This window comes from Monodon monoceros, unplaced genomic scaffold, assembly GCF_005190385.1.
Source record: "Monodon monoceros isolate NGI ecotype Baffin Bay Population unplaced genomic scaffold, NGI_Narwhal_1 Super_Scaffold_7, whole genome shotgun sequence".
Classification (NCBI taxonomy): Eukaryota; Metazoa; Chordata; class Mammalia; order Artiodactyla; family Monodontidae; genus Monodon; species Monodon monoceros.
In genome coordinates, this window is record NW_021703784.1 from 13,908,531 (window position 1) to 13,935,999 (window position 27,469).

At 43.7% G+C, this 27,469-nt stretch overlaps 3 protein-coding genes across 6 annotated transcripts in view; 1 reads left to right on the plus strand and 2 right to left on the minus strand.

The window, feature by feature from the left end:
* Positions 1-8,558, minus strand: part of UBE4A (ubiquitination factor E4A) — a 35,206-nt gene extending 26,648 nt beyond the window's left edge. Inside the window, exons 1-2 of one of the 2 annotated variants that reach the window (XM_029208224.1) lie at positions 4,136-4,303; positions 3,218-3,379 (exon numbers count right to left, since the gene is read on the minus strand). In XM_029208224.1, the coding sequence (XP_029064057.1) occupies positions 3,218-3,338 (121 nt within the window). In that variant the 5' untranslated portion in view covers positions 3,339-3,379; positions 4,136-4,303. Of the gene's footprint in view, positions 1-3,217; positions 3,380-4,135; positions 4,304-8,268 lie in introns of those variants that run through there. The other variant, XM_029208223.1, reaches the window with a different exon arrangement.
* Positions 8,559-10,851: 2,293 nt separating this feature from the next.
* CD3G (CD3g molecule) lies at positions 10,852-20,045 on the minus strand. 2 transcript variants are annotated; one of them, XM_029209689.1, is made up of 7 exons: positions 19,909-20,045; positions 16,686-16,709; positions 15,992-16,207; positions 15,055-15,186; positions 14,358-14,401; positions 13,524-13,607; positions 10,852-11,786 (listed from the first exon to the last, which is right to left on the minus strand). In XM_029209689.1, exons 1-6 carry the CDS (start codon positions 19,961-19,963, stop codon positions 13,542-13,544), a joined length of 537 nt encoding a protein of 178 aa, XP_029065522.1. In that variant the 5' UTR covers positions 19,964-20,045; the 3' UTR covers positions 10,852-11,786; positions 13,524-13,541. The 2 variants fall into 2 exon arrangements, with proteins under 2 accessions (XP_029065522.1, XP_029065521.1); XM_029209688.1 differs by lacking the exons at positions 10,852-11,786; positions 13,524-13,607 and having other exon boundaries at positions 13,983-14,401.
* Positions 20,046-21,723: 1,678 nt separating this feature from the next.
* Positions 21,724-25,987, plus strand: CD3D (CD3d molecule). 2 transcript variants are annotated; one of them, XM_029209456.1, is made up of 5 exons: positions 21,724-21,894; positions 23,530-23,748; positions 24,202-24,333; positions 24,617-24,660; positions 24,882-25,987. In XM_029209456.1, exons 1-5 carry the CDS (start codon positions 21,840-21,842, stop codon positions 24,945-24,947), a joined length of 516 nt encoding a protein of 171 aa, XP_029065289.1. In that variant the 5' UTR covers positions 21,724-21,839; the 3' UTR covers positions 24,948-25,987. The 2 variants fall into 2 exon arrangements, with proteins under 2 accessions (XP_029065289.1, XP_029065290.1); XM_029209457.1 differs by lacking the exon at positions 23,530-23,748 and having other exon boundaries at positions 21,728-21,894.
* Positions 25,988-27,469: the final 1,482 nt, after the last annotated feature.

A 27,469-nucleotide genomic window follows, 5' to 3' on the forward strand; every position in this document is an offset into this window, starting at 1 on the left:
AGGCGAGCGGGGGCTACTCTTCGTTGCGGTGCACAGGCTTCTCACTGTGGTGGCTTCTCCTGTTGTGGAGCACAGGCTCTAGGCGCATGGGCTTTAGTAGCTGTGGCTCAAGGGCTCTAGAGCGCAGGCTCAGTAGTTGTGGCACACAGGCTTAGTTGCTCTGCAGCATGTGGGATCTTCCCAGACAAGGGCTCGAACCCGTGTCCCCTGCATTGGCAGGCCGGTTCTTAACCACTGTACCACCTGAGAAACCCGAGACTGGATTTTTAAAGTAACTTGATTATCATATATAAATCATTTCTAACTTATTTTTGGTTGTACTGTGTGGCATGGCATGCGGGATCTTAGTTCCCCAACCAGGCATTGAACCCATGCCCCCTGCACTGGGAGCATGTGGAGTCTTAACCACTGGACCACTAGGGAAGTCCCTGTTCCTAACTTTTGTTGTTTTTCCAATGAGTTACTTTTTTCTTATTGATTGTATCCTTTTATTTTTTACAAAGCAACTTACAAGAGCTTCTCAGAATGGCACTCATGTTAAAGGGGTATATAAGTAGGTTGTTCATTAAGAGCTACACACAAGTCTGCATCTGCTTTTCTCCTCTACTGACAAAACAGTTAACTCTAAAAGTCCAGGCAAAACTCGCAGAAGCAAGAGTTGTGGGACTTCCCTGGTGGTCCAGTGGTTAAGAATCTGCCTTCGAGGGGCTTCCCTGGTGGCGCAGTGGTTGAGAATCTGCCTGCCAATGAAGGGGACACAGGTTCGAACCCTGGTCCGGGAAGATCCCACATGCCGTGGAGAACTAAGCCCGTGAGCCACAACTACTGAGCCTGTGCTCTAGAGTCCGTGAGCCACAACTACTGAGCCCACGTGCTGCAACTACTGAAGCTCAAGGGCCTAGAGCCCATGCTCCACAACAAGGGAAGCCACTGCAATGAGAAGCCTGCGCACCACAATGAAGAGTAGCCCCCGCTTGCCACAACTAGAGAAAGACTGTGCGCAGCAACAGAGACCCAACGCAGCCAAAAATAAATAAATAAAATAAATTTAAATTTATTTAAAAAAAAAAAAAAAGAATCCTCCTTTGAATGCAGGGGACACTGGTTCGATCCCTGTTCAGGGAACTAAGATCCCACATGCTACGGGGCAACTAAGCCCGTGCTCTAGAGCCTGTGCCCCACAACTAGAGAGCCTGTGTGCCGCAACTACTGAGGCCTGTGCACTCTGGAGCCTGTGTACCACAACTAGAGAGAAGCCCTCACACTGCAATGAAGATCCTGTATGCTGCAACTAAGACCCGATGCAGCCAAATAAATTATTTTTAAAAAATAATAATAAATAAAAAATAAAATATCTTAAAAACAAAAAGAAGCACGAGTTGCTTCACTGTGGTGACTTTTGTAAAAGTGAAGCTCAATAAAGGAGGCCAAAGGTTTTGGTAGAGTACTAACTGCTGGTGGAAAACAGGTTAGATCAGGTGGCCTGACAAATTCACTGTAAACAAAGATGATGAGGTGCCAAAATAGTAACAGAAGGGCATGCACCTGATTTGTCCCCACTGCTTGGTGGCTGCAATGCTCCCAACCCTAGCCAGCCTTATGTCTGTTTATAGCCAGAAGGATGAGCGTTCTGTCACTCTATTCCTATACCACTCTATTCCCTTTTGAATTCCAAGAGTAATGGGTGCTGATTAGCAAAATTTCCCTCAACCACATACTTAAAAACTTTATTTTCTCATTTCCTATTTTTCCAACTCCTCACTCTCCATTCTCTCCTACAATCTCTTAATCCAAGGTTTCCCATTCTCATCCTGTATTTTAGAAATCTGGGAAAGTTTTCAGAGATGGAGACTCAGAGCTGCCTATTTCTATCACATTAAAAAAGTCAGCATTACATGTATTTCTCCCTTGTTTCATCCATCACTTTGTCTATTACTCATGTGTCTTCCCCTGACCTCCTTTTTCTTTTTCTTCTTTTTTAAAAAATTTATTTTTGTCTGTGTTGGGTCTTCGTTGCTGTGCGTGGGCTTTCTCTACCTGTGGTGAGCAGGGGCTACTCTTGGTTGTGGTGCGTGGGCTTCTCATCGCGGTGGCGTCTCTTGTTGCAGAGCATGGGCTCTAGGCGTGCAGTTTTCAGTAGTTGCAGCACGCAGGCTCAGTAGTTGTGGCTCACAGACTCCAGAGCACAGGCTCAGTAGTTGTGGTGCATGGGCTTAGTTGTTCCGCGACATGTGGGATCTTCCTGGACCAGGGCTTGAACCTGTGTCCCCTGCATTGGCAGGCAGATTCTTAACCACTGTGCCACCAGGGAAGTCCCCTGACCTCCTTTTTATCCAATCCTAATCAAAGAGTAAGGCCACAACTTAGCTACATATCTGAATACTTCTGAAATAAACAAAATAAAGGGAAAATATAAACATTTCTCCTTTCCTAAAAACAATAACACTGTTATTCTTTTTGGAGGAAGGAGAAGGGGAGCAATTTCTGGCTTGTAAGATTGTGAATACCCTCAGAAGACTAATATATTTGAGAAACAGCATCCTACTTCTTCTAGTCCATATGTTACCTTATAGGAGGGAGGTAGACTTGATGTTAATTTTGGTCCCAGATGAGGAAAATCATTTTTCTGATTAATAAGATATTATCCTAATTTTTTTCACATTAAGGTTAAGGATCAGATTTTCCTAGATGTCTGTTCTGAAAGCAGTAAGTTATGAAAGTTGGCCACTCTATGGAGTGAAAGAAGCGTTCTGCTTGAGATAGACTCTGAAGCACTTGGCTTAAGAACAAATCTCATTTATTTCTCTACAGGCCAAAAAGCTTTTATAATTCTTCCTTCAACAAATCTGCTTTCTACAGCTGCATGTGACTTGGTTTCCACACCTTCGCCTATAACCTCAGTTTCCTATGTTAAAACAAATTAGTATCCTGGTTAAGTATCTTTCACTAGGTGATGTTTAAAATAAAAGAGCTTCACAGCTTTGGGATCCTGACTGGCATCTGTTACTCTGGAACCACCTGTCATCTGGTCTCTTCTTTATGCAGGAGATAGGACAGGGAGAAGAACCCAAAACAAAACAAACAATAAATATGAACAAAAAAAACCCTTCTGCCCTAAACTTAAATTCTAGTTGCAATTAAGGACCCAAAGAATACTTAAGTTGGGAAGACCCCATTCTAGGTCATCTCACCTGCTGCTACTGGCTCGTCCACTTACCAGATTGCTGCTTCAGCTGCTCTTTTTGGATTGCTGCAAACTGCTTGGCATCAGCCAGGGAGCCAAAAAGAGCAGCAAAGGGGTTACTTGAGATGTTGTTGTTATTCTCCTGGTCTGTCATTTCACTTTAAAGTATCCTCCATCCAGACCTAGGGGGAGGGGCTATAGAAAGGACAGGTATTAGACGCCAAAGGGCAGATAACACAACAGTTATAATATTATCATAGTTGTTTCTTCTCTCATTTCTTGAATACATTTTAAAAGGGTTTGGGTAAGACTTGCCAACTCCTATTCCAAGATTCAAGACAATTTTTGGCGAAATGGTTAAAAACCTACCAACTGGACAAGTTGACTTGATTTGGGGGTGGCTAAAACCAAAAAGCTTAAAAAATGTTCAGCTGGAATGCATTTATCTATTGACATGTTTCTATTTACTATACCTTTAAAAAATAGATTAAATAGAAAGAATTATTGAAGTCAAAGAGGAAACTCAGCTACTAATTGTAACAACAATGTGGCACTTAAAAATAATATGACAAAAACTATGGATCTCCCATAAATCCCTAGGCTGGTCGACTAGTTCTCATTCACCACGAGCATAAGGTGGTGCTTGCACAGGCTTCTGTGACTTAAGAGTTGGAGCTGGGAATTCCTCAGCTACACAGAAACTAAATGTAAGTCTGTATGTCAGATGTGGAATTGCAAACCAGGACAGGAATCAGATTAGCAGCATATCGTGGGTTTTAAATCTATATTAAGCAATCTATCTCTACTTCTAGGCTTATGACTACTGATATTTTTTCCTCTAAAAACTAAATGGTCTTTGCTTAATTCTATATTTAACTTTCCCTACTTATCTGACTTTACAATACTGAAGAAACACAAATTCCTAATGTATAATATGAAATAGATATATACCTCAAAGGTATCTAAAGGAGCTGACTGAGCCTGCATTTGCACTCTTCTGATTACATTTCCTCATCCAAGCGCCAAGGGGACTCCGTGGCACAACGGGATGAGCAGAGTTCCCTGAAAGGCTTTCTCCCCTTTCTGAAATTTTAAGGCCAAAGCACAGACATACAGCCCTGAAAAGGGTGAGAAGAGACAAAGGGTATGAATATTCTGTTTACAAGGATACTGAACTGCTACAAGGACAGAGGCCTTAGAAGGAGTTGGGGTCAGGAACACAAATGTGGGAGAAAAAAAGAACGTTCGGTCTACCTTTAATTAATTGAGTTAAGACTCCTTACAGAATCCTATTAACAAAAGCTAATGCAAGTCAGAAAAGTTACCCTTATTTTTTGGAGGAAGAGAGACTATCACTTTTTGACACTTCTGAGGCATCTCTACCAGTTGCTTCATGCTCCTCTGTTGTGCTTTCTGCATAAGAGCTAATGGCTACTGAGCTGTAATGACTCAGGCAGACAGTCTAATCTCGTCTCAGCATGGTGCTGGGCTTTACTGCTTCAAGGAACTGAACTGTTAGATGTTGCTCTATGATTTTACTTTCTACTATGTATAGTTTAGTTGAGCTTAATAATGCAGAAAAGAAAGACAGCATATTTAGTGCTGGAATTAACAATCCTTGAGCGGTCTTTCCTCCCATTTAAACATTGCATAAGCTTAATGATTACCCCTAATTCATGTAGAGGCACCAAGAATTGTGTCACTGTTAGCTGACCACCACCCTACCTCTATTCTGAGGTACCCAGAGGAATGCAAAAAGTGTAGTGAGTTCTAGTTATTTTTCTGTCTGCAAAATATCAACCTCTTTCTTCAACATGACACCCACATTTTTCTTTTGGGGATCCAACCCATTCCTGGTCCATGTGTACAGAAGGGGATGACCTTACCCATTAGCTCTAGAAATGGGCATATGAATCTGGCCTGGCCCAGAAGAATACAGTATTCTCTGCCCAAAGTGACTGATGCAGGAGTAGGCACAAGACGCTAGCAAGGCCTAACAGAATCAATGAACACCAGCTACAGGCCTTTGGCTAAATCTACAGAAAAGGGGACTCTTTTTTCCTGCTTGGGTTGTTAGGCTAGTAAGATAGGAAACTGGAGTTGCCATCTTTCTACCATCTAGAGAAGGCCTAGCCTAAAACTAAGCCAACATGTAGGAAGAGAGATGTGAGACGGAAAGAGTCTTCTCAGTTATAAAAACGCCAGTCGATTTCCCTACATTGTGGAAGCCAATACAACTGAAAAGAGTGCAGATTAGTACAAAGGAAATGCATCACCTGTACCATCAATGCAGAAAGGAAGTGAGGTGAAAGCTGAGAATCAGAACATAGGACACAGGCTCTTAAGACTACCAAGAGAGATAAAGAGGATTTATCATCACAAACGGCATTATTTCCTCCTTTCAATAATATACTGTTGCAGTATATAAAGCTAGCTTCCCACTACGTTTTACCTATATTAACAGGATTTATAACTTTCTACACTGTATTCCTAACGTAGATCTTCTATCTTACTAGAAGGTAAGCAATTTGAACACAGGTTCATATCTGATTATTTTTTTCTTCTGTACCTGGCATAGTCCGTAATCACAAAATCCCAAACAAATATGTACTGAATGATTCAATCTTACATGTAATTACTCCTGACCTTCTTGTAATCAATAGCAGCACCCATAATCCTACTTCAAGGTAAGGGTTTTACTGTTTGTCCTGGGTTGCAGTGGAAGGTCAAACTATTGGGCCAGACACTTGTGGCTCTTTGATATCTCAGAACGTGTAGAATAGAGAATGGAAATAAATCTCTGTTGTCATCTATGCTGTCTTTTTGAAAAACAAAAAGGGCTTTGCCGACCTCACTAAGCTCAACTTTCTCATATGTACTTAAAATCTATTTGAAGTAATAGTGCAAAAACTATTTTCATAGAAAAATAGCTAACACTGTGCAACCAGGAAAATTTTACAGGAAAAAGGAGGACTGATCACTTGATGGGAACCTTTGTGGAGATGTCAGTTTAGATTTGTTCAATGATCACACAAATGTAAAAAGAGTACCCACTCCAAAAGAAAGGTCTGATAAAATGGAACCTTGAGATTTTGTTTAGTATTCAATGTCATCAGGAATTTATAATCTCCTACTTTCAACTGCCATACAAAGATAAAGTACTATCCTGTTGTCAGCCTTTGGCAAATAACCAATCAATATAACCACCAATCCTCAGATGTTTTTGGATTTGATTTTTAAAAGACGTCCTCTTTATTTATTTATTTACTTTTGGCTGCACGGCTTGCAGGATCTTAGTTCCTCGACCAGCGATTGAACCTGAGCCCTCTGCAGTGAAAGCACCGTGGTCCTAACCACTGGACCGCCAGGGAATTCCCCAAATATGTCCCCTTTAAAAACACGTTTGCCTCTTTTTTTTTTTTTTGCGGTACGCGGACCTCTCACTGCCGTGGCCTCTTCCGCCGCGGAGCACAGGCTCCGGACGCGCAGGCTCAGTGGCCATGGCTCATGGGCCCAGCCACTCTGCGGCATGTGGGATCTTCCCGGACCGGGGCATGAACCCGTGTCCCCTGCATCGGCAGGCGGACTCTCAACCACTGCGCCACCAGGGAAGCCCCATGTTTCCCTCCTATACGTATGCTGCAAGACTCTACATTTATAAATGCTGTCTGTCTCCAGTCCTACAAAATCCTCTCACCCTCCCCTGATTCACTCTTTTGTTTATAAAGAGTACTGCTAATCCCTTAAGGGGCACTGTCAGCTTTTAAAGAGGTGAGCACATAAACGTTTTAACATCAGATTTGGTATTCCTTTTAAACAGAAATACTTGGAATACTTCACAAAACTAGGATTGTCAAAATCAAGCTTTAGGGTTTCCCTGGTGGCGCAGTGGTTGAGAATCTGCCTGTCAATGCAGGGGACATGGGTTCGAGCCCTGGTCTGGGAGGATCCCACATGTCACGGAGCAACTAAGCCCGTGCGCTTCAACTACTGAGTTTGTATTCTAGAGCCCGTGAGCCACAACTACTGAGCCCGTGCACCTAGAGCCCGTGCTCCACAACAGGGGAGGCCACTGCAATGAGAGGCCCGCGCACTGCAGCGAAGAGTAGCCACCACTCGCCACAACTAGAGGAAGCCCACGTGCAGCAACGAGGACCCAATGCAGCCCAAAATGAAATAAATAAATCTATTTAAAAATCAAGCTTTATTAAATTATACTCCATAAGGTCTCTTTCCTGGTGAGTAATACATAGATCAAACCAAAAAAAGGAATTTAAAAAATGTTTTCATTGTTACACGTTCAGGCCTTTGTTGTGGCAACAGATCCTTCCAACACATCAGCAAGCTAGAAGGATCTCATCAAGTCGCAAAGCACACAGCATTCCTTCCTGGGCCCCATTTTATCTCAGGACGGCTCCCATGTGAGACCAAAACAGATCAAGGCAGTGAGACTAAACATATCCTTGTTCTGGGAGTGAAAAACTGAATCCAAAGAGAAGACCCATCAAGTATAAGCTCCTGAGCTCTGGTTACTCAATTTTAGAAATGTCTTCTAAACCCAACTGCTGTGGGAGCAAGAAACAGAGTGCCAGGAGAGTTTTGAGTGGTGAACTGATCACTTGCCTTTAGAAATATCAACACCTTGCCATACGGATTCGACTGGTTTGACTACTGCGACTCGTGCTTAATTTTCTCTTCTTTTGCACCTAGCTATTTGTTGTCTACTCTTTATATTTTGTCCCTCCAGGTTCCATAAGGGATTCGCGGCACAGAGGGAGACCCACCCACTCGGGGCACGTTCTAGAGAAAGAAAACCAAAGATAATGCAAGGCCAGGATTCGGCCTCTTCCAGGAGGGAAATGGCAAAGAGGGGCAGAGATGCCAGTAGCTGGAGCACTGTAAGGGGTTCCCAAAGCAGACAGGGTCGAAGTTCATGAAGGAGAGAGACAGTGTTTAGGAAAGCACAGGAGAAGGCATTTGGAGGAGGTAAGAGTGCAGACGTTTGGACTGGCATTCGACTAGGAGAAAAAAAATCCCATTGGAGACTCAACGATCCCCTCCCCTCCAGCTATATCCTCTCTTACCAGAGCCTGAGGGCCAGCAGCGACGAGACGACAGAATCTCAGCGGCCGAAGGGTTCCCACTTCCGACTCAGCACGGCAACCGGAGCTAACGTCATGACAAGGCGCCGGGCCTTGTGGAATCTCATCTGGGCGCCGGAAGCTGGGTGTGTCGCCCTGCTCTGGAAGCGGGCGCGCAAACATCCCCACTGCGCATGCGCTAACTGGCTTGGGCGGGGCGGAAGTGGCCGGAAGTGGATTTGGGGTTGGATTGGGGGCGGGTCAGGTTGAGTTGGGAGCGGATTGTCGTGGAGCTCAATGGCGTATGCGGCTCTCGGAAACCCATGTATCAGCAGCACGTATGACTTGGTGAACCCTGGCCTCTGTGGACTTACGCTGATTGTCCCACCGATCTTAGGCCTTTTTGAAACAGCTTCTGTAACTCTTCATAGATAATTATTATCTATGAAGCAATAACAGTAGCATTAACAATAACTGAAACTTGTGAACTGTTATTAGGTACCCGGAAATGTGTTAAGCTTTGCTTTGATTGGAGTGCAGTTTTCTTATTTGTAAAGTGAAGACGAGTACATCCTAAAGGTTACTTTGAGGTACACAAAGGCAAAGGAAGCAGCATACTTTTCAAGCATGCAAGTGAAAAGACAATTCATAGAGTGACAGAAAAAATTTGTAACTCACATATCTGATAAAAAGTTAATATCCAGTTATATAAAAAGCCTATAACTCAACAACAAAAAACCTAAACAACTTGATTAAAGAATGGACAATGGGCTTAAATAAGCATTTCTCTATAGAAGATATACAAATGGCCAATAAGCACATGAAAAGAAGCTCAATGTCACTAATCATTAGGGAAGTGCAAATTAAGACCACAGTGAAATACCACCTCATACCCATTAGGAAGGTGATTATGAAAAAAATAGAAGATAAGTCTTGGTGAGGATGTGGAGAGATAGGAACCCTTGTGCATTGCTCATGGGAATGTAAAACAGTGGAGCACTTTGGGAAAACAGTTTGGTGGTTCCTCAAAAAGTTAAACGGAATTATCATATGATGCAGCAATTCCACTTCTGGGTAAATACTCCGAAGAATTGAAAGCAGGGACTCAAACAGATACTTGTGCACCACTGTTCATAGCAGTATCGTTTGTAATAGGTGAAAGGTGGAAACAACCCAGAATGTCTATTGACGGGTAAATGGACAAACAAAATGTGGCATATACATACACATCATTATTAAGCCTTAAAAAGGAAGGAAATTTTGATACTTGCTATGAACCCTGAAAACATTATGCCAAGTGAAATAAGCCAGACACAAAAGGACAAATATTGTATGACTTCACTTATATGTGGTACCCAGAGTAGGCAAATTCAGAGACAGAAAGTAAAAAAGAGGTTACCAGGGGTGGGGTGAGGGAGGAATGGGGAGTTATTGTTTAATGGGTAAAGTGTTTCTTCAGGATAATAAAAAATTCTGAAAATGAGAGTGGTGATGGTTGCACAACACTGTGAATGTACTTAATGCCACAGAATAGTATACTGTAACACACACAGACACACACCAAATGTTGAGCAATCTTAGAGCGCCTATCATGTTCCAGCATTGTTCTAGCTCCTGAAGCTACAGTAGTAGAAAAAAAATACAACTTTTCCTGGAGCTTACAATCTGGTGAGAGTGGAGTGGTAATGTAGCATTTAAAATTAATGTGCACAAGGTGGATTATTCAATAAATACTTCCAGAATAAGTGGGTAGCTATGGATTTAAACGTTAGTCAATATATTAGACCTTTACACTAAAATTAATTCAAGGTGGATCAAAGATTTAAATATATAAAGTGAAACCAGGAAAATGCTATAGGAATTAATGGGAGAAGTTTTGTAAAAGAATAATCTAAGCCATAAAAGAACAGTGAATTCTACTACAGTCAAATATTTGTAAAATGTGTATAGAAAACCAACCATAAGTAAAGTCAAAATCTAAATAACAACACTGGAAAAATATTTGCAACTAATGCCACAAACAAAAGATCTATTTTCCCAAATATGTAAAGGGTTGTTGCAAGTCAATAAGAAGAAGATCAGGGGCTTCCCTGGTGGCGCAGTGGTTAAGAATCTGCCTGCCAATGCAGGGGACCTGGGTTCAATCCCTGGTCTGGGAAGATCCCACATGCCACGGAGCAACTAAGTCCGTGTGCCACAACTACTGAGACTGTGCACCACAACTACTGAAGCCCGTGCACCCTAGAGCCTGTGCGCTACAATTACTGAGTCCACTCGCCACAACTACTGAAGCCCGCACGCTCTAGGGCCCGCATGCTGCAACTACTGAAGCCCGTGCACCTAGAGTCTGTGCTCCGCAACAAGAGAAGCCACTGCAATGAGAAACACGTGCACCGCAACGAAGACCCAACGCAGTAAATAAATAAATAAATAAATAAATAAATAACACTAAGAGAAGGGGTTATATTCTAAACGCCAAGAGCAACAGTAAAAAAAAAATATATATCAAAGGATATGAGCCTGTATTTCATGAGAAGGAAAAACAAATGTTAGGAAAATGCAGATTAAAATTAAGCTGAGATGCCATTTTTAACTTATCAGATTGGCAAAGTTCAAAAAATTTAATAGTACACTGTTAGATTGTGTATGGAACAGTAGACACTCTTGTTAGGATTATGTATTGGTCCAACCTCAATGAAGTGCAATTTGGCAATATTTAATTAAATTACAGGTGCAAATACATTACGGTCCTACAATTCCATTTATTTGTATTTGTTACAAATAGTCTTAATGTTCAAAATGACATTTATTGTTAGAAATAAAACTGTAAAAACAAGACATATGAGAAATCTTTGTGACCTTGGGTTTGGCAAGGATTTCTTAGACATGACACCAAAAGCACAATCCATTTCAAAAAATGGATAAAACAGACTTCAGCAAAATTAAAAACTCTTGCACTTCAAAAGACACCACTAAGAAAATGGAAAGACAAGTCACAGACTGGTAGATATATTTGCAAATCATGTAGCTGATTAAAAGACTTGTATTCAAAAATATATAAGAACTTTTACAGTTCAATAGTAAGAAGAAAAACAACTCAATTAAAAAAAAGAGCTTTGAACACACGCTTCACTAAAGATATGATAAGAATAGCTAATGAGCACATGAAAAGATGTTCAACATCGTTAGTCGTTAGGGAATGCAAATTAAAGCCACAATAAGACACTATTTTACATCTACTAGAATGGCTATACTAAAAAAGATAGTAACAAATATTTGTGAAGATGTGGAGAAACAGGAACCTCATTCATCCATTGCTGGTGGGAATGTAAAATGGAACCGCCAGTTTGGCAAACTGGCAGTTTCTTAAAATGTTATACATAAATTTACCATACAACCCAGCAATTCTTCACTCCTGGATATCAACCCAGACAAATGAAGACATACGTCTACACGAAGACTTGTATGAGAATGTCCAGAACAGCATATTGTATGACTCCATTTATCCAGAAAAGGCAAATCTAAAGAGATAGAAAAGAGATTAGTGATTGCCTGGCACTGAGGGTGAGAACAAGGAGTGACTGCAAAGAGCACAAGAGATCTTAAGAGACTGATGGAAATATTCTAAATCTGGATTATGGTGATGGTTGTACAACTGGGTAAATTTGCTAAAAATTACCGAGAACAGGTGAAATCACTTAAAATGAGTGAATTATATGTAAATTATACCTCAATACAATTTTAAAAAATGACATTTATACAGTCATTGTGGCATTGTAAGAGCAAAAGAACAAACTTAAATTTCCATCAATAGAGGACTGGTTAAATAAATTATAGGGGATCTGTACAAAGTGGCTGCATAAAAAAAAGAGCTCCTTTATATATTGGTATGAAGTAATCTTCAGGTTTTATTAGGTGAGAAGTGCAAGATGTATAGTATGATAACATTTGTGTGAAAAATAGGGCAAGGAAGAATAATGTGTACTTAAGAGTTTGCTTGGGGACCTCCCTGGTGGCACAGTGGTTAAGAATCTGCCTGCCAATGCAGGGGACATGGGTTCCATCCCTGGTCCGGGAAGATTCCACATGCCGCGGAACAACTAAGCCCGTGTGCCACAACTGCTGAGCCCATGTGCCACAACTACTGAAGCCCGTGCGCCTAGAGCCCATGCTCCACAACAAGAGAAGCTACTGCAGTGAGAAGCCAGCGCACTGCAGTGAAGAGTAGCCCCCACTTGCTGCAACTAGAGAAAGCCCACGCGCAGCAATGAAGACCCAACGCAGCTAAAACCAAACCAAACAAAAAATCACGATGCATTTATCATCCATAAAAAAAAAGAATTTGCTTATGTATGCCTAGAATACCTCCGATATATAATACTTTAAATATCTTGTAAAGCTATGTAAGAAACTAGTATTATTGTTTGCCTCTGTAGAAGGTAACTGGGTAGCTGGAGATGGAGGTGGAGGGCGACCTTTCACTGCATATTAGAACCATGTGAATTATGACTTATAAAGAAAGTAAATAAAAATGCAAACTTAAAAAAATGGTATTCAAATAAAGGAGGTTATTTGACCTTTTCGTTTTTCTTTTACAGAAAAATTACTTCCAATAGATGGCGCTCCTGAAACACCATACAAGTTTTACTTTACTTTTTTTTTTTTTTTTTTTGAGGAAAAACCCGAATTTGCTCTGATGGCCTTTCTTCTCCATTTGTCACCTTTGGGAATCTTGAGTCTAGATTTAGGGTTGAAAATCTCTACTAGGATTGCTCCAAAATGTATTGCTCTGTTTCTGAGAACTGGATAGAAGGGAAAACACCTGGATTAAAAAAGAAAAATTGCAACTGGTTCAGAAAACCAAATAATGCTTGGGCCCTGTTTTCCTGACTGAAATTTCTGGTTGATTGAATTAGAACTTCTGATTGATTGCTTGGGTGATTAGAAGGTTAATATAGGTTCAGTGATTCTTAACTAAGGGCGACTTTGCATCCCGTGGGGATACTTGCAATATCTGGAGATATTTTTGTTGTCACAGCTGGGGAGTACTACTGGCATCTGGTGGACAGAGGTGAGGGATGCTGCTAAAAATCCTACAATGCACAGGAGAGTCATCCCCCTCCCCCCAAGGAATTATCAATCAATCCTCCCTACCCCCCATCCTTATAGCTGCTTGGGGAAAGGAGATAAACTTGGCAGTAGTTGGGAAGGCAGGTAGTGCAAAGGCACTTTCTTAGAATTGGTGTAGAGAGACACACCTACTCTGAGTTCTGGGCTCAATTCTTCCTCAAATGGTTTCCTTGAAGGTGGCTGTATTGGTCATCTTCCCGTTCCTTAAGGGGCTAAAAAGGATAGTACAGTCATAATCATTTTCCATCATCCTCTATGAATTAATTTGATGCATATTTATTTTCTAATTAAAAAAATTTTTAGCTTTCACTCTAAATGTCTTTATTTTTTTCACCTTTCTTCATATATATATACTTAAAAATTTTTTTATTGGAGTATAGTTGATTTACAATGTTGTGTTAGTTTCAGGTATACAGCAAAGTGAATCTATTATACATATACATATATCCACTCTTTTTTAAAAAAAACTTTTTTTAAGATTCTTTTCCCATATAGATCATTACAGAGTATTGAGTAGAATTCCCTGTGCTATACAGCAGGTTCTTATTAGTTATCTACTTTATATATAGTAGTGTGTATATGTCAATCCCAATCTTCCTATTTATCCCTCCCTGCCCTTACCCCCTGGTAACCATAAGTCTGTTTTCTATTGATGCATACTTATTGAGTGCTTTTTATGTTCAAGGCTTTGGAGTGGGGTTTCTTCATGGTCCTGGGGGTGGGAGAGGACAAGAATGGAGGCTCTGTATCTAGTTTCTCTGTGTGTTCTTCAACTTTTTGTCACTAGACCCTGACCTCAGTCTCCCTCAACCCTTCTCTTTATTTCGTCCATTCTACCCAAAGGGATAACGATGCCATCGTCTGGTATGTCCTAAGCAGTTTCTTCCAAATAACTTGCCCCCCCATTCCAAAATTTTACCACTACTAGCTAGCAATGTCTCTTTCACTTCACATTCCCTTACCTGATAGAGCTGGTCATTGGACAACAGTGTCTGCTTGTCTGAAGCTGCACAAAAAATAAACAAAATGTACACATACACAAGATAGAATAAATAATATACTGGGATATATTCACCCAATGGAGTACTGAATAGCAATAAGAATTAGTGAAATACATCTACATATAACACTATGGATAGATGTCACAAGCATACTGTTGAGTAAAAGAAGCCACACACAAGAGTACTTACTGTATGAGTCTATTTACGTAAGCAACAAAAACAGGCAAAATGAATCAATGTTGTTAGAAGTCAGGATAGTGGTCGCTTTTGGGACTAAGTGGAGGCTGGAAGTGACCACAAGTGTTAATTCTCTTTCTTAAACTGGGTGCTGGATTCATATGTGTGTTTGCTTTGTTAGAAAAGTTTTTTGAGCTGTGTGTATGTGATTCATGAACTTTTCTGTATGTAGGTTTTACTTCAAGAAAGAGTTTTTTAAAAAGCACAGAGGACAAATCAGAGAGAGTTGGATCTTGAGATAGGCAAATATGCTGTGAAAACACCAAGTGTCCTTTTCTCCTGCCTACAGAACCAGAGCCCCACCCAGTCATGCTCATCAGTGACACGTGCCAACCCAGTCTTTTCCATTGGTTCTATTTTGGTAGGAAGAAGGCTAAGGGTCCCAGGTGGTCTCACCTCTCAGCTAAGAGCATTCTTTTACCTCTTGACTGGCGAACTCCTTCCTGTCCAGCAATGTAGTAGACCCCAACAGCAAGGAGGAAAATGCTAACGATTTCAGCGAAGATAAAGCCAGACACAGTGGCTAAATTCAGCTCAATGCAGTTCTGACACACTGTGGGGAAAGGGAACGATAAGCCTCCTTCGAGGTGTGAAAGTTGTTCTGGAATTTTTTCTCCTGAGATAATACCTCTGTCTAGGGCAGAAGACTGTTCTCTCTGTGGGTGGTATGGCAAGGGAATTGCCTGGGAAGATCCTTGGGCTGAGAACTCAATGCTTTTTGATGTTCCTCTGTCTCCCAGGAGTCCTGGGGGAGCCCATGTAGTATTACTCCCAGCAAATATTGAAATATAAGGAAGACCAGATCCCATTCTCCATGCTCAACTGCCTTCTACATTCCTGTTACTTACCTTGTAGTCTCCCCTGTCTCCCTTACCTGCCCTAACTCACTTTATATAAACTGCTGACTGCTCCAATCTGTGGGGCCTACCCAAAAGTGAGTCAGGCTTTACAACACAGGCTATGCTTTTTCAAGAATTTGGGGGAACTGCTTTGTTAAATTCAAAAAGAAGTAAGTTGAGGGACTTCCCTGGTGGTCCAGTGGTTAAGTCTCCATGCTCCCAATTCAGGGGGCCAGAGTTTGATCCCTGGTCAGGGAATTAGATCCTGCATGCTGCAACTAAAAGATGCTACATGCCGCAACTAAAGATCCCCCATGCCTCAATGAAAATCCCGCGTGCCGCAACTAAGACCCGGCGCAGCCAAATAAATAAATTAAAAAAAAAATTATGTTGAGATTAAGAAAACTGGCTCTTACTTCACTGTTTAGCATCTATTTCCACACTCACCCCAGACAAGAAGCTCACCAGAACAGCAAGTACTGTTTAATTTCACACAAGCAAACCAAAGGGGATACGTACTTCTATAATATACTTGGAGTGGTTTTGAACGGCTCTTTGATCCTTGACACCAATATATCCCTCGAGGGTCCTTGGCACTACTTCCAAGATTCCAAGTCTTTTTACTTGTGTTTACAGGACTTATTTCCACCTCATCTTTAAACCATCTGATAACTTTTTCATTCATGTCACAAGTCAGACGTACTGAACCATCTTCTTGATTGTCATCCACTTTTACTGAAAAAGGAAATGTCTGTTAAGATCTTGCCTCTGAAATTCTCCCTGTCCCAGGGCATCAGGAGAAGACCATGACAGTACTGCTTCTTAAGCTTTAATGTGCACATGAATCACATGGGGTCTAGTTAGAATTTCAGGTTTTATTCAATAGTTCTGGAGAGGGACTGAGATTCTGCATTTCTAACATGCTCCCAGGTGATGCCAATGCTGTTGATTCATAGGTTGTGCTTTGAGTAGTGCCTAGCTGCTAGGGTCCTCTTTCTCCTCCAAGAACCAGAAAACTAATTGTTTAGCTACAGGAAAGCTGCCAGGGAGGTCAAGGCTGGCCACTGATTTGGTTGACACTGGAGAGGTTTGCTGTCTATCCTTCATCATCCCATCCCTTCTTCACTTTCTCCTATAGGACTACGGTTGTGGGAAGCCATATTTCCATGAATTTCCTCAGAGGCTGATGGTAGAAAGAAGCCATTTCCCCTACCTTCATTCAACTGTGCCATAGTACCTGTAGAGACAGAAGAGAGACAGAGGATCAGCTGGGCATGAAGTCATTCAGAGCCCCTGATGTATCATTTCCATGGTCATTTGAGGCCAACATGGAGAGCAAGAGCCTAATTCATGCGAGTGACAGTATCTATACCTATTTCTTTGGATTGTTGCCTAAATCACCAAACCGAATTTAGGGTGGCGTATAGCAAAGAGTTTGTCTGGTCTCTCTCCTGGGTTGCTGGGAGGGAGTTTCTCAACCCGTGGAATTTCATGAATGACAGGATTGCCTTTGTGATTCTTCGTGGGCCCTTGGATCACACATGAGTTTATGCTAATGAGATGACTCAGGATGGGACCCGTCAAGACCAAACATGTGATTGGAGAATTGGGGCTTTGAGCTCTAGGAGGGGGAGGAGGACTGGAGATTGAGTTCAGTCACACGACCAATGATTCAATCAATCATGCCTATGTAATGAAACCCCAATAAAAACTCATTCATACTTCCTAGTTGGTGAATATATCAATGTGCCAGGAGGGTGATCTATTTTAATTCCTGAAGGAGAGGGCATGGAAGCTCTGTGTTCAGGACCCTCCCAGACCTCACCCTATGTGTCTCTTCATTTGGATAGATCTGATTTTATTTTTTGTAAGAAAACTAGTAGTAAGGATAGGGGTTTCCAGAGTTCTGTGAGTTGTTCTAGCAAATTCTGAGGGGGTTCTTGGGAACCCTCCAGATTTGTAGGCAGTTCGTTAGAAGTGTGGGTAGTCTGAGGATCCCTGAATTTGTGCCTAGCTTTTAAAGTGAGGGCAGTCGTTTTGGGGACTGAGCCCTTAACCTTTGAGGTCTGACACTAACTCTGGACGGTTAGCATTGCAGAACTGTATTGCAGTATCCGTAAGGGTATTGCCTGTACAGTGTGGAATGCTCTTCTCCTTTAGCAGCTAAAGCCCTGGCAAAGACTGGGTGTGCACTAGCTAAAGCCTTTTAGAGCTGAGTTACTTCTAAAACCTTCACCCTTGGTGATCCAGTTTTTGTGGAAACCCTGAATGTCCCCAAAGAGTTAGCTATTAAATAGCCCTCAAATCTGTCTCAAAACTCAGAGCAGTAGAGTTGCATGGTAGACATACTATAGAGAAACAACACTGGAGTTCAGTTCAATTGGATTTAATCCAAACGCTTACCACTATTATGTGTCTGAGTAACGAGTGTGGAAGAAAAGGGTGGTGATACAAATAACTAGTTGCAGCTTCTGAAGAGTTTACAATGAAGTGGGAAAAAAATAATCACAAATGTAATAAATGTAATAGTACTTATAAATTATCATTTAGTATTTGTATAAATGCATATGGAAAGGGGTAGAAACTATTGATTTTGACCAAGGGTGAGGGGACAGGGAAAGCTTGACAGAGAAGATGGCATTTGGTTCTGCCTTGAAGAATGAGTGAGAATTCACCAGACAAAGAGTTTCCAGGTAGAAAGAATAGCTGAACAAAGATACAGACTTGGAAAAGGACAAAAGAGGCAGTTTGGCTAGAGGTAGAGTTTGTTATGGGGAGAGATGGGGGCATAGATCAAAGTGTGATGCAAACAGTTGGAAGGAGTCAACAGTCTTAGAACTTCATATAGGGGTGAACTGTTTATGAATAGTTCACCCAGCACAGTGCCTGGAACGTGGTAGGAACTTTATATATTTCGAATGAATGTATGAGTGAATAAATGGGTAAATGAAGATAAAGAAAAGCAAGACAAAGAGTTAAGCAGATTTCTAACTAGCTCTTCTCCCCATCCACCTGATCACCATGGGAGGAAAAAAGAGTCCCCTCATTCTAACTCTGATTCAAAACTCTCCATATCTCCTCCCTCTTGCGTCTCCCTCCCACCCTCCCTATCCCACCCCTCTAGGTGGTCCCCAAAGCACCGAGCTGATATCCCTGTGCTATGTGGCTGCTTCCCACTAGCGATCTATTTTACATTTGGTAGTATGTATACAGACTTAAACTTTTGAATATATTCTTTTTTTTTTTTAATGTTTTATTTATTTAATTTTGGATCTGTTGGGTCTTCGTTGCTGCGCATGGGCTTTCTCTAGTTGCGTCGAGCGGGGGCCACTCTTTGTTGAGGTGTGCGGGCTTCTCATTGCAGTGGCTTCTCTTGTTGGGGAGCACGGGCTCTAGGCACGTGGGCCTCAGTAGTTGTGGCATATGGATTCAGTAGTTGTGGCACGCGGGCTTAGTTACTCCGCGGCATATGGGATCTTCCCGGAGCAGGGATCGAACCCGTGTCCCCTGCATTGGCAGGCAGGCTCCCAACCACTGCGCCACCAGGGAAGCCCCTGAATATATTCTTATATCAGTGGACGTCTCTTTAGCATTTCATACTCATGGTGATTTTCTCCTTCTGGAAGCTCTCTACTCCCTTGGTTTCTATGGAATAGCACTCATCCGATTATTTCAGCTCTTGGATCATTCCCTTATCTCTTTACTGACATGTTTGTTCTCTAACTATTCCTTAAAGGTGGTATCCTCACAGTTCTATCCTCAGCCTCCTCTTCCTCACATCTCTCATACTTCTTGCTTGATTTCAACGACTTTCAATGTGGAGAGGATCACCTCTAGTCCAGATTCCAGGCATCGGCCCAGTTCATCCACTTCCTATTGTATTTCCAACTGAATATTCGTTCAGGCAACCTATATTGAACCTTACACTCAATCTGGCAACGTTGAAACTTATCTCTTCAATTAGACTATGAGCTAATTGGAGCAGAAGGTTTTTATTCACCTTTATACCCTTCTAGCCTAACACGTAATAGGATCTCGCACGTATTTGTTGACCAGCTGACCAACAGAGTGAGTGAATGCTTCATAGGTCTACTCCTAACCCCAGCTCTGAGTTAAGGAACACATACCTTTTCTCTTCAGATTCCTGGCCTGTGCCCTTTGGGCTACATTCAAACCTAAGATGGTGGCATCGGGGTTCTCTCTCAAGCCAGTAAAGTCATCTGTTTTGACTTCTTAGGAGACAAGGACTCCATCTCTCCCATGGAACACGGCTTCTCTTTAGCAGAGAGCAGTGAGAAGCTTCATTTTTGCCCTTCCTTCTCTGAACTTTAGGATTACAACTTGAGGTTAGGAGATCCAAATATTCTTGCCCCCCTGTTATGGCTTCTTCCCTTGAGCCCTTCTCCAGACTGTCAGACCCCCTAGCGGGCCCTTACCTTGAAGAAGAGTGACAGCCAGGATGAGGCCGGCCAGACGCTTCCCCTGCTCCATAGCAGCCTCTGTTCTTCTCCCGCAGAAGCACTGAGCAGCCCCTAGCAGCCAGCCAGCCAGCCTGTGCTAGCGCATAGCCTGGCTCCGCCCAGCATCCTTAAGGCTGGGGCCCCTGTGAGAAGGCAAGAACCCGGAGCCTCCACCCTCTGCTTCAAGTGTGGGCGGTGGGTGGGGGCAGGGCTCAGGAGGGCGGCAGGTGCAGATACCTCTGGCTTTTCAGTTAAGGAGAGGAGCGTGGGTGGTGGAGGGGAGGGAGCGTGAGGGAGTGCTGGATTCCCATCTCAGAGACTCAGCTTGTACGGAAAGCCACCTTGGGTGCTGGGCAGGAGGTGGCCTGGGCCGCTTTCTTTTTATGAGGGGGAAGATAAACGTTTCTGCCACCACTTGTTACTTGGATCTCGGCCAGCTGTTGCCTGTTGCTAGCTGTTGTTGTTAGAACTAGTGAATTTAGGTGGGAACTCTTAGGTGCTTGGGGCTGGAACTCTGAACAGAAAGCCACCTCAGTCCAGGGATTTTTTTTCACTGCTCTCTTGAGATGATATCATCAAAGTGGTTCCTGCCTGGAAAGGAATAGGTAGGACAATTCCACCAAGACAGACCATACATTTCCAAGGACTAGGGTCAGCTGTGTTTCCAGGATCTCAGGCCCCTCAGCCGGTCAGCCAGTGAATTGAGAAAAATGTACAGAGCTCTCATCACGTGCCACGCACAGGCCAGGTGCTGGTGATACAGAAGTGAGCAAGACACGTACGCTCTCTACCCTCGGGTAAATTACAGTCTAACTGCGACAGTGTAGACAGTTTGGGCTTTCCATAGCCCAGAGGAAAAAAGTCCATTTGTCTCCTGGGGAGACTCAACTGTGCTGTGAATTAATCATACTGTCATTAATAACTCTCTCTCTTATTGAGAACATATGAAGTGTCAGGTACCATGGAAACATTCCATTCGAGCTCTTCTCATGGTACTGAGGGAATCAGGCTCTGAAGAATTCTGTGACTGGCTCAAACCCAGCAGGTAGGCAGTATTGGAGCTAGGATGTAAATCTCTCATTAGGGGGCTCCCAAAGCTCAAACTCCCACTGGTAAGAAGCTACTTAGGGGCTTCCCTGGTGGCGCAGTGGTTGAGAGTCCGCCTGCCGATGCAGGGGACGTGGATTCGTGCCCCTGTCTGGGAGGATCCCACATGGCGCGGAGCGGCTGGGCCCGTGAGCCATGGCCGCTGAGCCTGTGCGTCCGGAGCCTGTGCTCCGCAACGGGAGAGGCCACAGCAGTGAGAGGCCCGCGTACTGCAAAAAAAAAAAAAAAAAAGAAGAAGAAGAAAAAAAAAAGAATCTACTTAGTGTGGTGTCCCAGGCGGCCCAAGGAGGACCTCGGGTAGGGTCCCAAGAAAGACCAGGAAAGGGAGGAACCTAGCTGATATGGCTTCTGGGATGGGGTTCACAGCTTGTCTCAAGGGTTTTGAGAGGTGGCAGTTTTTAGGTGGTGAGTAAATGTAGTGATGTTGCTGACAGGAACTCAGAATTTCTTGTTTTTCATCAGTGACTCAAGAAAGGACACCCTGAATCTCCTTTTACTTCCTAGAAGTCCAGGCAACCTTTTCCATATCCTCTGCTTCCCCCTTCTACCCCTCCCCCACCCTCCATGCTCTGAGAAAGAGCGATTTGCACCTCCTTCCTTCCTACCCCACCCCCAGCCTACCTCTACCCTGGCAGCCTCCCATCGCCAACAGCAGAGAGCAGAGAAATAGGCGTCTTCTAGTGCCTCCACCACGCTTTACTTTTTCCGGGTACGCATGAGTCAGTTGGGGGAAGGCAGCTTTCACCTTGGCTGATAGTTCTGTGACTTGGGTCTGTCTTCTGGATGAATTCTGCTGGAAGATGGAACACAGAAGTTTTCTGTCTGGCCTGATACTGGCTGCCCTTCTCTCCCAAGGTAAGGCTTCTCTGGGTGGATGGGGGCATCTTGGAGAAGGGACCTAAGAGCGACATTACCACCTGGAATGTGGTCCACTCGAAAGTCCTTCTCAATGCTAGCTTCAATTCACCAGGCAGCGTTGTCAAGGAGGGCCATGTTGGGACGTAGCACAGGGTGTGGGAAGCACAGGCTCTTGGCTTTGACTGAATCCAGCTAGGGGTGCATCTTTGCCTTGAATGTCTCTCTGAAGACCTTAGGCCAGAGATCTGTAGGAAGTGTTGCAGTATCTGTGTGCCTTAGCCTAGGGCTGGTAATGGGAGCACTGTTCCTTCTAGGGCAGAGAGCCTTTGGGATCCAGGACTCTTGGTCATTTGGCCATCATGATGTCACCACCTGGGGCCATGGCCCAGCACTCAGGGGAATGCTTTAAGAGAAAAGTGAAATTGAGGCTGAGCAGGAGGGAGGGCAGATTTGGGGTAGTAGAATGACCCACTCATCCACGTTTGTCTGGTTTTAAAACTGATACTCTCATGTCCCAGGTATTCTCTCAATCCCAGGCAAACTGGGATGAATGGTTACCCTAGTAGTCAGCTTCTTTGGGACATCCAGGATTTCCATTGGAAACGGATCCCCAAGGAATACATGACTCTGTGATGTGGAGCATCTGATGTACATGTATCTCCCTGAGAATACATGCATTTTCTCCTGACCTGCTACAGAGGCACGAGAAATGGCTCTTCGGGGGGTTTTCTAGAGGATGCTCTTCTATCCAAATTGGTTACTGACCATGAATCTCAGGAAGAATGTAGATTCCACTTTTTCCTGGGATTAGAGATATAGATTCCAGTGCCTCTGTGGGCTGTGGAGATGCTCTCAGTCACAGCAGTTCAGTGGATCTAGAAAGGTGCTGTTCGTACCTCCAACCCTTAAACTCCCCACAAGACTTGACCTGTGTGGAGCCCCAAGAACAGATTCAATAAAAATTTTTTTTCCTGTCCCTCTCCTCCTAAGCAAGGGTGGAACAACTAAAAATCTTTACATGGGATTTGCCCTAGGTCCCCTTTTGGACCACTGGGATGGTAATTCATATTAACTTCTCTCCTACCCCCAGCCATCATTGGCCATAGGAAAGGCTTTAGTAGTACCATTCCCTTGGTAGTGGTTGGGGCAAGGGTGGGGCGAGGGGGCAGAAGATGAGAAGTTGACGTGGGAGTGTTGCAGGTGGCTGGGAAGTAGAATCAGAAGGTTTCTTGGAGAAAAAAATGTAGACATCTCCAATCGAGGACCATTCTTCTGCCTTTCCATATCTGTTGGGTGTTTTAGCAGTCTGGGCTCCCCTCCTACTTCTAATCAGTGGTCTGAACACATTTCCAGGAAGGTTCTTGGATCGACCCAATTCCATGTTTTCCTCTTTTGCTCCATGTCCATCAGGGCCTGTCCTCTGTTTGGATTGTGTCCTCCTGTCCTTCTTGGTCCCCGCAGTTTGTGGGGAGCCTATTGAAGCACTTCTCTTGTGACTTCTGTATCTCTCACTAGAAACCATGAACTATTCTAGACTTGGAAAGTGGTCCTTCTTAAGTATGAGCCTCAGCAGAACAAGCAGTCTGGTGCAGACCAAAGAGCTGGCTCCAATCATGGTATTTTTTCCCTTAGTGAGCCCCTTAAGTATCTCTGTGGAGGAACTTGAGGACAGAGTGTTTTTGAGATGCAATGCCAGTATCATGTGGCTAGAAGGAACAGTAGGACAACTGGCCTTAGGCAATAAAACTATGGACTTGGGAAGACGCAACCTGGACCCACGAGGAGTGTATGTGTGCAATGAGGCAGATGGACAAACCAGCAGAACAACTACTCTGCAAGTATACTATCGAAGTATGTGCTTCCAAGACCCTTTGGGTTGGAATGGATGGGGCCTCTGGATATGAGAACTTTCTAGGTGTAGGGAGCTCTGGTGTACCATTCTGTGCTCTCAACAAACTGGGTTGCTCTCGTAATGGTATGAGCCAGATTTTGGAGCCCTGAGTGGGAAATAGCTTAATGGCAAAAGAACAATAGGGACCTTGTGACCCAAGCAGTAGGGGCTTGGTTGGGAGAGTGGTTGGCCTACTGCCTTGTTTAAGTTCCTACAAAGCTGAGACAACTTCTTGGCTCTCCTCAGGGATTTCTTGGGTTGAAGGTTAGAAGTAGATGTATCAAGGCTCTCAGCAGGACTTTTTCCAAGTTTGGGTCTTGGCATGAGAGATCCTGGGGCTGACCTAAGAGGCAGAGATGGTTCCCTGATCTTGAAGACCCTCCACCTCTCCTTCGGCCTCCCTTCCCCCACAGTGTGCCAGAACTGTGTGGAGCTGGACTCAGCCACCCTGGCAGGCATCGTCATCACTGACATCATTGCCACTGTGCTCCTTGCTTTGGGTGTCTACTGCTTTGCTGGACACGAGACTGGAAGGCTCTCCAGGGGTAAGTGGAAGGGACAGAACATGTGTGTGTTGTGGCTGTGAATGTGGGCATGAGTGTGTACCTGCTAAGGAATGGGGCTGGAGGTGGGTTGTGTCTCATCTGGGAGTCACTATTGCAATCTCCTAAGGACTCCTACAACTGGTTGCTGACAGAACTTAGGTGCCCATATAGCTCATGCAGACTTCCAAGGGTGTGACCAGCTGAAGTCCCCCTGCAGCATTCATGGGGTCTCACTGTCCCATCTCCTAGGCCCTTGTTGACTCTCTTTCCCTGGTTCTTCTAGTTGCTGACACTCAAGTTTTGTTGGGGAATGACCAGCTCTATCAGGTGAGCCCTGAGGGGAAAAAGATGAGAATGGGGGGAGGAGTGAGTGGGGATGGAGAGCCTGATACTAGGTTTAATGTGTATGTGTGTGAAGGTCCTAGTGGGGAATCCATCACTGGGGGGTCTGGAATGGCCAGGAATGAGCTCTCATCTTTGGGGTCTGCTGGGGTTCTCCCTGGGACAGTTCTGGCACTGCCTCACTGTTTCTCCTTCTCATCTCTTAGCCCCTTCGAGATTGGAATGATGCTCAGTACAGCCGTCTTGGTGAGAACTGGGCTCGGAACAAGTGAACCTGAGGCTGGTGGCTTCTAGGCTCATTGGTTATCGACTGGACCTTCTCTCCTTGCTCAGCCAAGAAAGCTGTCCTCCTTCACTCAGCAGGCGCCTGGACTTTTGAAGGCTCCTGGACAAGGCATGGGAGTGGCCCTGACCTGACTGGGCCCTTGCCCTCCCTGCCCATCTGTGTCCTTCTTTCATCACTTCCCTCCTCTGCCCCACATGGACCGTGTGATGGGCCGTCTCCCACCATATCTTGACCCACTGGTGTTTCTGTCCTGGTGGGCTCCCTGGGTGCAGGATCGGCCCCAGCACACTCTCTTGGCTCCAGTCCCCTATTACAACCCTTCTACGGCTTTGATTTCCTCACCACAGTGGAGGGCGGGCTGCTGTGTTTAGGGACGCAGCCACTCAGAAGTTTCCATGACATCATGAGCGGAGGTGGCAGAGACATCAAAGGCCCTGAGGACCACTTCTTATCAAGGCTCCGAGAGTGTGTATGACAAAGTCCCATTTCTGCTAAGGGGCTGGCCTTGGCTTTATGACTCCTGTGGAGTGGTAGCCACTACCTACAAGGAGGTCTCAGCCAAGGCCCCTTCAGTACCCTTTTCCCCTGTATAGAAGGTACCATTCTATTTTCTTTCCTCAGAACCTGTCCCTGCCCCACCCCTGCCTTCTGCATAGTAAACTGGCATCAGAAACTCTTCATCAATTAAAACATACTATCCTTCTCCACACACTTGGAAAGCTGGAGTCTGAGACTGGGTGGGGAATTAGGATATTTTCAATAGATGGCATCTTTAGCCATTGGGTTAGTGGTGGTTCTGAAACTTCGGGATTTATTTTAAAAATACACACTTGGGTCCCACTTGGGGACACTCTTGGGTCCCCAGGTGATTCTGAAGCAGCCTCAATTCAGAGAATCTCTGGTTTAGAGGAAGAATTGAGGCCACTTACTCTTTTGTGTCCTTTACGCCCATGCCTGTCTACCATGTGTGGGAACCCCTCTTTTTTTTCTCTGCATAAGAGTAATTCAATAAACTTCAGAACAGTTTAATGAGAGATGGGCGTTTTTTTTTAAAAGATTTTTTTGATGTGAACCATTTTTAAAGTCTTTATTGAATTTGTTATAATATTGCTTCTGTTTCATGTTTTGGTTTTTTGGCTGCGAGGCATGTGGGGTCTTACCTCCCCGACCAGGGATCGAACCCACACCCCCTGCATTGGAAGGCAAAGTTTTAACCACTGGACCACCAGGAAAGTCCCCAAGAGTGGGAGTTTCTTAGACCAGGGTTCCCAAAGGAGAAAATTATTAGCAACCACATAGCCAGAGGTCTGGATGATTCTGCCCACTATCTCCTCAAGATACACACAGACCCTAACTTTGTTAGAGACAGAATGAACTTCCAATTTACACATGCTTCATTCATGGTTATGATTCATTCCTACCCTTTATACCCTACTGCTGCAGTCCTCCTAGCCCTAGATCCAATTTTCACACTGGATCCCTCCACCTTGGGCAACTCTTCCACGGCTTGCATTGCAGCAATACTTGTGTCCTTCCCATGCCCTGCACACTTCCTTTGACCCTGTGCTCCTCATATACCCTTATGTCCCCCTCTACAGCTCACCAGTTCTCAAAATTCACTGCACATTGGAATCTCCTGGGGAGCTTTCAAAGTACTGATGCCTGGGTGACACCCCTAGAGATGCTGGTTATACTGGGTTGGAACATCAGGACTTTTCAAACTGCCTAAGCTGATTCTAGTGTGAAGCCAAGGATGAGAAACACTGACCTTCACCTGAGCCCTTCTAGAAACTTGGGTCCCTTCAGCTCTCTTTTCTTTTGTGCTTTTAAAACACAGCTTTACTGAAGTAAACTGACATGAATAAACTGCATATATTTAACGTGTAAAATTTGATAAGTTTTGGCATATGTATACACTTGTGAAACATCACCAAGATTGATAAGTATGAACTTACCCAATACCCTGGACAGTTTCCTTGTGCCCCTTTGCATGCAATCTTTTCCTTATCCTCTCATCCTCTAGGCAACCACTGATCGGCTTTCTGTCATTATAGATTAGTTTCCATTTATCTAGAGTTTTAAATAAGTGAAATAATATAATATGTACCCTTTTCTGGTCTGGCTCCTTACACTCAGCATAATTATTTTGAGATTCATCCATCTCTTTGCATCTATGAATAGTTCATTCCTTTCTAATGTTCCGTAGTACTCCATTGTATGGATATACCACAAGTTGTTTATCCATTCACCCCTTGATTGTCTTTTGAGTGTTTCCTGGTTTTGACTATTACAAATTAAGTTGCTATGAACATTCATACATAAATCATTATACAAGTCATACACTAATATACAAGAACATACACTCTTATCTCTATTGGATAAATACTCAGGAGTGGAATGGCTGGGATACAACTTTTAAAGAAAGTAGTCTGGCTATTCTAGGTTCTTTGCAGTCCCATATGAATTGCCTTCTCAGTTACTACAAAATGCCTGCTGAGATTTTGATCA